The following is a 10,593-nucleotide window of genomic DNA, read 5'->3' as shown; positions in this document are numbered from 1 at the left end:
AACTGGTGTAGGTGGGTTTGAAAAACCCCATGTGTATCTACGTGTCGGTGTAGAATGAAAATGTCGGTGCCAATTTATGTCATCGAATGGATATGCGCTAGTTGAGTAGCCGCCAAAGAAGTCGAAGCAGTGAAATTGGTGCGCTCAGTGCCGATGCCAGGTGTCACTCCTCTATGGTAGAGGCACCTCGCCCGTGCATGTCGCAAGCACAACCATCCATAGAAAAACGCATGTGTCGGGGTCGATTTTCGAAAATCCGCCGCGTAATGAGCGGTGTCGAGACATAAAAATCAGCGTCGAGACCGATGTGTTGTGTCATCGAAGAATGCCAAAAACGGATGCGATGTCAAGGACTAGCCGAGAGCCGATCCGCTCTCGCCAATGTCGGTTGTGAATCGTCGATGTCGAGGCCCCCTCCCGCCCGTTGGATGGATGTCTTCGAAGCCGATGTCAAAAAATCTTATTCTCTCTCTCTCTCTCTCTCTCACACACACACACACACACTCGCTCGCTCAAATTTCTCAATCTCTCTCATGCTCATGTCGAGCCGGGTTGTCAAGCTGCTCGCTTGTGGGAGCGGGGGGTGGGGCGGACTGTCGAAGGCTATGGTGGGATCAAGGCCTTGCACACACTAAGTGTGTAATCAAAATTTCAAAAAAAATTGAATTTGTCTGTAGGCCAAATTGGCGAGTGGGTGGGTGAGTGTGTGTGTGGGCTCTGCACGGTGTCGCGAGCTGCGATGCTATCGTTGCTTGCCCTTTTCCAATCCTTGCTTCTATTGGGCGATGCTCTCCTCGCTTCCTTGGTTCTGCAGCTCTCGCCCGATCTACTCGACTCATTGCTTGCTTGATTTGCTCTGCTTGCAAACCTCAAAAGCTCTCAATTCATCTGTTCCACCACATTTGCATACTTTGCAAAGCCTTCGATTTTGCAGATCCCGATTGTGCCTTGCTCAACTCCCTCCTCGCTTGCTTGCAAAGCCTTTGTCTGCAGAGCGTGATAGCTCACGGCCCGATTCAGAGGAGAGTGTGTGTGTGGTTATGCTCCAAGCTTCAATGCTTGCCTCACGACTGTTGCTCGACTTCTCTACAGAAGCTGATTCCCTTGCTCAGCAATGATTGCTCTCGATCTACCTTTGCAGACGCCCGAAAAAATCCTGACATCTTCGATTCTGCAGAGCTTGTTGAGCTCTCATGGATTCCCTTGGGGTCGCTGCATACACGGGGTGGCCAGGGATGCTGACGGGTCCCCTGAGCTCTGATACCACTTGTGGGAGCAGATGCAAAGAGTGTAGGAGAGGGAAGGAGAAGGAAACCACACACAGTAGTTTAGGTGGAGCTTAGTGAGCCAATATGCTCACACTCCTTGTTGCCAAGCCAAAACCGACCACAAGGGATTTTGAAACCTAACAAGAAGGGTACAAGGAAGTGACATTGCTCTCTCTAGGGTAAAGGGGCCAAAAGAGTGCCACCTAAGGAGTGAAGGCAGTTTAGGGTGGGAAATTTCAAAATTTTGGGGACTTGGGGTATTGGCCAGGGTCGCTAGGTGTCAATTTGCATGTGAAGGTATGTTGGTGGCTTTTTTCTGAGGGTAGGTGGGATAAATTAAGGTTTTTTGAATTCATGTGTTAAAAAAATGGGGTTGCATGAGGTGATAATAGTCCGCATGGGAAGTGCCGAAAGGTGGTGACTAGTCAGTGTGATAACTGCCCAATACAAGGACGGGGGGCTACCACTCGTTTTACATTGGATACCCCATGAAGAACCAATGGCGTGCCCCCATCTAGATGCCGCTTATCCCACTCGGATGTGTCATTGCAGGGAACCACTAGGGGACTGTGTACACTAGAAGGTGGTACACGAGGGGACTGTGTACACCCCCCCGCAACAAAGTGCGTGCATGGGCTTGTTGCTTGTATCGACTGCTGGACTCTCCTCATGTAGCTTACTCGAGCTCTCCATTACCTATGAGTCTCTCTTGCAGCGCTTACTAGCTGGGTGGTGTGTATCCGTAAGCCAATATGGTTTCTTCTCTGAAAGAGGTATTGCTTGCATACGCGTCTGATGCAGGGTTGTTTTCCGAAAGTGTGGCCGACAACTCAATATCATTGAAGAGGTAACCAGCTCGTGATTAAGAGAGAGCTCTCCTGCACCAGTCCAAATACTCCCTACGACGTTAATTATAAGCTTTTGCTAGCTCTAACGGGACCTGCCCCACAGTTTACGTGTTCTACTTGGCTACTACTCTCGCTGCTACCATTAATGTAATGTACAGCTTGGGGCAGGCATTTGAAAACAAGGCCTTGCCTTTTGCAGTTTCCAAAGACACAGCTAAGGGCATTGATGCTGATTGGGAGCGGTTTGTTTTCAATAAGAATGCCGCATTAGATGATGATGCCAAGCTTGACTATTTTGGAGGTTTCTCCTCTCAATTCTTATCCTTAGTTCAACTTTCTTTTGTCTTAGTATTGTCCAAAAGTTCTGAGTTGACTTCCACCTTCCCATATATTTGCATTTGACATTTTATTAGATGGCATCGGAGCTCGAGATGATACTGGCTTCCTTCAAAATGCTGGTAGCACTTTTTTGTCCACAAATACTAGTCAAGTGAGTGAATGCTGATCATGGAATTGTCTGTGAGTTGCCAAAATGGATGCAATGTATTATTATATCATTTTCAGTGATGTAGGCAAAGAGAGAGGCACAACTACAAGCTGCTCATGATGCTGCCATTTTTGGTCCATCTACGGGCATGTCCTCTGAGAAGATGGCGTGCATTTTTGAGTTTAATGGTTCTCGATTAAGATTAATCATATTCAGCTTTTGTCCATGAGTCTAATGTTTCTTGTTTTTGTGGTTGCAACCTTGCGGTAAGGGTGTTGCCCGCATTTGCGAGCCCCGATGTCCTTACATGTGATGATTGCAGGTGAGTTCTTTATGAACTCACTCAGCAATCCGAAGAAGTTAGTATGCTTAGTATGTTTGGCTGATTGTTGTCTTGAATGAGACTAGTCAATTGTTATGCAATAGGCTAGATAAGCATTTCATGTGGTTCTAAGGTGGATGATTAATGTTAACCTATGTGGTAAAATGAGCAAACTAAATGTCCAGGTTCTAGCATCATAGTTTATTTTTCTTATCTACACTTCACACAATAGAACAGAAGGTGGATAAAATGCAAGAAATGAAAGACACTATCATCTCACAAGCTTTCACACATGTCGCAGAGGGGTATTTCTGCATCAGTCCTCCTACAAATACAAGTAGATAAAAAGATGGAGTAAAAGTTGATAAATGCCTTTACATTCTTTCTATTAAGTAGCTTGGCCAAAACAATGAAAAATGCATTACGTATGCATTACAGCATGATGGTAGTGCCGAGTATATCTAGATGATCAAAAACAATAAAAAAGGGTTCACTGTTGTTGCGACAATCGACGAGCTCGTCGCATCTTAGTCATACGATGGCGTCGTGCAAGTGCATGGAATGGGGTATCGGTGCGGAGTGGCCTACACACAAGCCCTTGCAAGGATCGTCCCTCCCATAAAACTGAGCGTAATCGATCCTCAAATTGTTGTTGTTGTATCTCCCATGCTCTCCTTGACAATTTAGCTTGTTGAGCTTCTAACCTCTTTTGTTGTGCTGCTTTCTTGTCTGCTAGTGCTTGCTTTCTCTTCCTATCCTTCTCCAATCTTTTCTCCTCCTTTGATTGAGCCACCTCCTCCTTTTTTGCAGTCTTGGCCTTCATGCTTTCAATATACTGTGTCGAAGTGAGAATTAAGCTATTTGTATAGTCTACAAATGCTTCACGGTTGACTTGTTGATGCATACTTCTATTGTTGGTATTCGCAGGAGATTAATGACACGATTTGTCTCCTCGGAGTGGGCTTGTTCAGCGGGTAGTATGGGTGGGGAATTTTCATCTGCACATTGGTTTATATGTTGCTGACTACTCCTTTGTAGGAAGGGTTGACGAATGACTGAATGTTGCACTGTCTTTGAACCTTCTGCTTGATTTGCTGCCTGATAGCTCTCAAAACATGTTGATTGGTCTCCAAAACATTCCTCATCTTCTTCCAAGAGCTGTCTATAAGAAAATGTGTTTTCCACATACTCCTGAGGTGGAGAGATGTCGTCTTGAAGTGGAGTTGTGAGATTATCTTGCGCTGCATATAAACTGTCCTCAAGCTGAGTTGCCATGTCACTTAAAGCATTGATGGCCTCATCCTCAATATCATTGTGTAATGGAGTTGATGGTACTTGAGAAATGTCTGCTCCAATTGTCAAAGCTGGATCATCACTCAAGTTGATGTAAGTACATGGCATACTTTCAAAAACAACAGCAGAAGGGTTTAGGGGCCAAATGCCTATGGCGCGGAAACCGGCTTGGATGTTTGACTCCGTGAAAGAAGAGGAAATGGCCTTTGCAACTATTGAAGACAACTCTGATTTGCTTGCTTGTCTTGAAGATGTCTTCAGCAGCCATATGTCGCGTTCTTTTCGAAATTGTACTTTTAGTGACTTGAAGACAGAAACGTCCAAAGGCTGCAACTTGTGCGATGTGTGGGCTGGCAATGTAAGTATGTCTATCCCTACTTCGTAAGATTTAGTGACAACTTCTGAAGAAACGTGACTCCCGTGTCCATCAAGAACTAGAAGATGTCTGCTGGTTTTTCCTATCTTTTGAGTTATTGCATTCTCAAAGTGTTCTAGCCATGCTTGAAATAACTCACCAGTCATCCAAGCCTTCTTTTGCATGGCCATTGCAGCCCCTTCTTCGCAGTTTTCAATGTAGTTGCTTGTGATTCTACTTCCTTTGAAAACGTAATAAGAAGGAATTGATTGACTTGCAGCATTAACACAACAAAAGACTGTCATCCATTCTCTGGAGTCGCATGTAACTCCATAAACGACTTTTGCGCCTTTCTTTGCCAAGACCTTCATTCCTTTATCCCTTGAGCCTTGAAAACTTGTCTCATCTGCATTCCATATATTTGTTGGTGGATACTTGTGCTCATCATACAATTTTTGAAGGTTGTCGTGAAGGCTTTTAACTATTTTAGGTCTGAAGCATGTTGCCCTTGACTGCTCCAGTCCCTCTGAAACCCGAAAGACCAGTTTTGGATGTCGTTTTCAAAAACTGTCCCACCAACTTTTTCCTCGAATCCCATTTGAAAATAAAGTGTGCCTAGTTGACATATTTCGGCTACTTTGAGCTTGGCATCAAGAATTGAAACACCGTGTCCCGACTCGCATTTTAAGTATTCCTACACTTAATAGGAACAAATTACTTGTTGTGAATGTTTACAACAACTTGTGAAGTTGTAATATATTACCTTTTCTTGTATGCTTTGGAGGTGGCGTAAATGATGAATTTTGTTTTCTCTTCGCCATAGTGTCTACACAGAGAAGCAGCTACTCATTTGATGTGAACACATAGAAACAGTAAGCTGTTTGATGTGGATTCTGGTTGCTGAACATATCTTGATATGAAAAAGATGATATTTGTAAGCAAGGAAATTAAAACTGTACTTTCTTACCTATTCTTGTTTGCTTTCGAGGAGGTGTGAATACTCCTTAACCGAGAACTTTCTCTTTGGAGTGGCCTTTGGTGGGCTGCTTTCTTGACTATCCAGACTTTGTGCAAGAGTGGAAGATGTAGTTGATTTGGGGGTAATGGAGGGAGGTTTCTTGCGAGGCAGTTTGCACATAAAAATGGGCATTACATGTACTCGCCCGCAGCAACAGACGCGATCGCCATGTTTGTGTAGCAACAAGGAGGTACAGAGTAGACCTTCGGGGGTGGGATGTCTTTCTAAAAGACACGCCTTGCACTCACATGGAGTAGATTGTGCCATTGAATTTGATGTGGCATTCCTTATTGTTGAAACTTCTTTGCTGTGCTAGACTGCTTTTGAGGCGCTTTTGCGGGTTGATAGTTGTTGTGTTTTGGAAAGGTTGTGTCTTGTGGGCAAGGTTGGTGAATGGCTGGCAGAATTCACAACTCATGGAGCTATGGATATGGGTTTATTGGTTTCAATGAGCTATTCTTGAATAACCGATTTTGTCAGTGTTCAAAGAGTTGTGGATTTGGGCTTGCTGGTTCATTGAGCTGCTCTTGAATGGTTGGTTCTGCTGGTTTGCATTTAGCCAAGGTATGGGTGATAGAAAGTGTGGTGAGCAAATTGTACACATTTGCATGTTTTGTCTGGGTTTTATCTAGAGAATTGAGGGACCAAGGTAGAGGCTGAAGCGTGTCTGAATCTGTGTTTCTAGCTAATTTGGTGATGCGTAGCTCTGTGACTCGGTGAAATCTCTTTCTAAATGTTTGCGCTAAATTTGAATAGTTGGTGAGTGTTGTTTCCGATTGCTGAAGATCTGTTCTCTTTGCATGTGGAGGGCATTAAAAGACCAGGTCTTTACTATGATGAAGATCGCAAGCTGCTGATATGAGAAGACAATGTGGTGGATCACAGAGATGATTGGAGTCGCATTGAAAACTTTGTAATTATCTTTTTGGTGGCGAGCGTGACCCAATACAGGGCAGCTACATGTATTTGAAATGGGCATTTTGCCACGTTAATAAAAGATCCATGTTCTGGTCTCACTTTTTTCCACATGTGGCCTTTGTGTGCACCTAACTTTTGTCCCTCTATTGGCCCCTTTACCCTAATGATAGAGTACTATTTGCACCAACTCTAGTAAAGACTACTATTCTTTCCACTCAATCTAAATTCAAAGAGAAACAAAAGAGAAAAGTAGCCTGGTATACTTGTCTTACTGCTCCTACTGGGAGTTCTTTTAAAAAATTCATTTACTAGCAAGATGCCCAAACAATCCCAAAGGCTCATTGGTCCTGCCTAAGGCCAAGCAGCGACGTCGTGCGGCAGAGACGAAGGAGGTTGAGCTTCTATTCTCGTGAGCTCTGCAAAGGCAGCCTCATCTAAGCTACATGAGTAAGCCCTAGCCCTTTATACGAGAGAGGATTCTCTCCTCTGCAGAGATCGCGCATCTCTATGACAGCACACACACACACACACACACACACACACACACACACTGGAGCAACCTCCAGGTCAATAGCTGAGAGAGTAGCTAAGAGAGAGAAAGACGCCCCCTGCAAACATTGTGTGTGTGTGTGTGTGTGTGTGTGAGAGAGAGAGAGAGAGAGAGATGAAAATGGAAAGTAAGCACATGGCCTCCAAGTCCCCCCCCCCTTCCCTTTGGGTTGTAAACCCTTCCTCTTTCCTTCCCAAACTAATACCATCATTTTATCAATTTTCTCCAGCTGAGACCCCATACTTGTCTTGAAAGTGTAAACTTTTGTGCAAAACACGTCATGATAAGTCCAAATCCTATCACTAAACTTTCATGTCACTGGGATCACACATTTTCAAAGGGAAAAAAGAATAGTGAACCTTACTTAGAATGGTGTGAGTAAAGTGAAATTTGTGTATTCTACCCTCGATAATGTTTGGCAAAACTAAATCTTCTATTAAACAAGTGATCAAATCATGAGGCCTACCAAATTGTGAAAAGTGAAGAATTTCCATGAAGATAGAGAGGCAAAAGGTGTTGGAATGAGGGTTTCAAGGAAACACACGTAGCTTGGAGAAGATGAAGAAGCTCAAGGCACACAACAGAGAGTATATTGCTTGGTGCACAATGGAAGACAAGTTAGCCCTAGAGTGATGGGCATATATACAATGCACGAGGGACAAAACCTCCTAGTGATAGAAAAAATGTCTGGACGGTCTTAAGTGTATTCACACACATCACTACCACATATATATGGTAACAAATCCCCTTGGTAGTGATGCGGTGAATACGAGTTGGCACATAATGTATAGGGAAGTGCCATGCCTTGAGTGCATATCAATCCACAAAGGGAAGCAAACCCAAAGCTTTGCAAAAAGCTTTGAAATTCTCACGAGGGAATGCCTTTGTGAACAAATCTGAACGTTTGTCCTGTGTCCGCATATAAGCCAAGCTGATCTCTCCCTCTGAGAGTCTCTCTCTGACATAGTGATAATACACCTCAATGTACTTTGTGAGAGCATGAAAAATTGAGTTCCTTACAACTACCAGTGTGCTCTGACTGTAAGTGTAGATGATGTTGGTAGTGTCCTATCCAACACCCAAATCAACCATAAGGCATTTGAGCAATACACACTCAAGCATAGCTGTGAAGACTACCATGTACTCAGCTTCACAACTAGAAGTGGCCACAATAGGTTGCTTCTTGCTCAACCATGATATGCATGAAGTGTGAAGCATGAAACAAAAAACACTTGTGGACACTCACATGTCATAACAATCAGCACAATCTGAGTCCGAAAAAGCATGTAAATCTAGCGGCAATGATCTCCTCTTGGGATAAAACAACCCAAAATGTAAAGTGCCACTGGGTGCCACTCAAGTAATAAAAGATCCTCTTGACACCCTACCAATGCTTAGACCCTGGGCTATGCACACATTTGCTAACCTATGAGACTACAAATTGAATATCTGGCCTCATATTGCATACATAAACAAGGCATCCAACAATAGTTTGATAAAGAGTGACATTGATAGGATCACCAAGATCATGAAGACTCAATTTCAAAAGTGTTGCCATGGGAGTAGCAATAGGTTTGTAGTCCTCAAGTCAAAACTTACATAGTAATGTCTCTATTTAGCTTGTTTGACACAAGGCAATAACACCATCACATTGCTTGAACTGTATGCCCAAGTAATGATGCAAAAGCCTCGAGTCTTTCATCTTGGAAGTACCATTCAAATCAACCTTGAATTCAGCACTATGTGTCTCATTTGGACCACTAATCAACAATTCATCTACATATAGAACGACGATGATAAACACATCACCCTCGCGATTTACATACGATGTGATTTATGTCTTGAAAGCCTCGTTTAACCATAGAGTGTTAGCTTTTCCATACCAAGCACGAGGAGATTGCTTCAACCCATACAAAGCTTTCTAACATTTACACACTTTATCTTTTTATCCTTTCTTGACAAAATTGCAAGGCTATGCTACATAAACTTTCTCATATATATATATATATATATATCACCATTCAAGTAAGCAGTAGCAATGTATGATTGATGTACATCCCATCCAAAAATGAGATGCCAATGCACATAAAATTTTGCAACAAGTCGAGCCTTGTAGCGGTCAATATCACCATCCGACTTACGTTTCAACTTGTAAACCCACTTTGTACCAATGGCCTTTTTGCCAGGAGGAAAATCACATAAAGTCCATGTGTCATTTTCATAAGTGCATCATATTCTAATTTCATAGTAGCCATGCAACACCATTTTGGTGAGGTGTATATGGCATTGTACATTGGTGTTTTATCCCACGATTAGCCAGACATGCATTAAACTCGTGAGACATATACTCCCCCCCTCGGTCTGCACTGAGGGTGCACATTTGGAGACATTTTTAGCCATGGTCAAAAATTGCTTGAAGCATATGAACACTTTGGATATAGCTTTAAGAGGAATGCATGCCTGCAGTAATCATCAATCATCAATCAAAGTCACGAAGTATATGTAATTGCCTAAGTTTGCATAGGCCCACAAACATCACTAGGCAAAGAAGCAACCATATTAAATTTTTGCAAACACAACAAACTGGTAAACTTCAGATGCTCAAACGTGCATGCCAAAGTTTTGCATTTGAAGGTTTTGAATCCACAACTGCATTTGCAAAATTTTGCCCATACAAAGTGAGCTTATACAGCTCACAACACAAAATGCCAAATGCAACAATTTCATCACCAAAATTGAGATCATGAATTCTACATCTGTCATCCACAAATTTGACAACAAGTCCAAGTCTAGCAAGTTAGATATAGAGAAAAGGTTCTTTTTTATCCCAAGTATCTAAAGTGCATCAACAAGTGTGAAAGAACTGCCATTTGCAGCAGTCAACATAATATTTCTAACTCCCTTGATCGGATAAAAGGCATTGTTGGCACAAGTGATCGTATTCCCATGAGGGATAGACTTGAGAGAGGTAAACAAGTCACAATGTGAGGTAATGTGCTTAGTAGCACCACTATCAAAGTACCACACATGTGAAGCTGTAGCAATTCACATACATCCATCATGGATAGAAGGATCATAAGTGCACTTTGCACTAAATTTTGACTCTCCATCTACATCATGGCATCACAATCTCCTTTCACAGAAGATTCTACAATAGTTGCACTTGTAGTGGAAATAGCCTCTTTCTTCTTGGCCTCTTTTGCCTTCAATTAGGACACTGCTTTATCAAGTGATCATTAGCCTTTTAGTAATGGCAACGCATCTTCTTCTTGCGCTTTTCACCAAAATTCCCAAATGGGGTACTGCCAGCAGAAGTATTAGAAACAGGTGATTTTTACTCACCAAAGAACCATGAGAAGTGGTTACATTGTTGTTACCACCTTTTCTTTGAGCAACAAAAAAAGATTGTTCCACTACACGTTGTTTAGTCCTGGCTTTTCTTGAAAGTTATTCTTGCAACAACAATGTCATCACACTTGACAACTTGAGGGTCATAAGTCTTCAAGTACTAGCAAAAGTCTAGTAAGAATCTGG

At 42.7% G+C, this 10,593-nt stretch overlaps 1 protein-coding gene across 1 annotated transcript; it reads right to left on the bottom strand.

The window, feature by feature from the left end:
* Positions 1-3,415: 3,415 nt before the first annotated feature.
* On the bottom strand, positions 3,416-4,944 carry LOC147431697 (uncharacterized). The gene is made up of 2 exons (XM_086493700.1): positions 3,832-4,944; positions 3,416-3,760 (listed from the first exon to the last, which is right to left on the bottom strand). Exons 1-2 carry the CDS (start codon positions 4,942-4,944, stop codon positions 3,416-3,418), a joined length of 1,458 nt encoding a protein of 485 aa, XP_086349826.1.
* Positions 4,945-10,593: the final 5,649 nt, after the last annotated feature.

Source organism: Adiantum capillus-veneris, chromosome 21, assembly GCF_014529385.1.
Source record: "Adiantum capillus-veneris isolate H3 chromosome 21, ASM1452938v2, whole genome shotgun sequence".
Lineage (NCBI taxonomy): Eukaryota > Viridiplantae > Streptophyta > Polypodiopsida > Polypodiales > Pteridaceae > Adiantum > Adiantum capillus-veneris.
The sequence above is the reverse complement of the archived record's forward strand: the minus strand, read 5'-3'. Positions and strand labels throughout refer to the sequence as shown.

Excerpts from the sequence above, each read along its gene's own strand:
- LOC147431697 (XM_086493700.1), bottom strand. The coding sequence starts at position 4,944 with ATGAAGGTCTTGGCAAAGAAAGGCGCAAAAGTCGTTTATGGAGTTACA. Across the intron at positions 3,761-3,831 it reads TGCGAATACCAACAATAGAA|TATATTGAAAGCATGAAGGC; the intron begins GTATGCATCAAC and ends ACTTCGACACAG.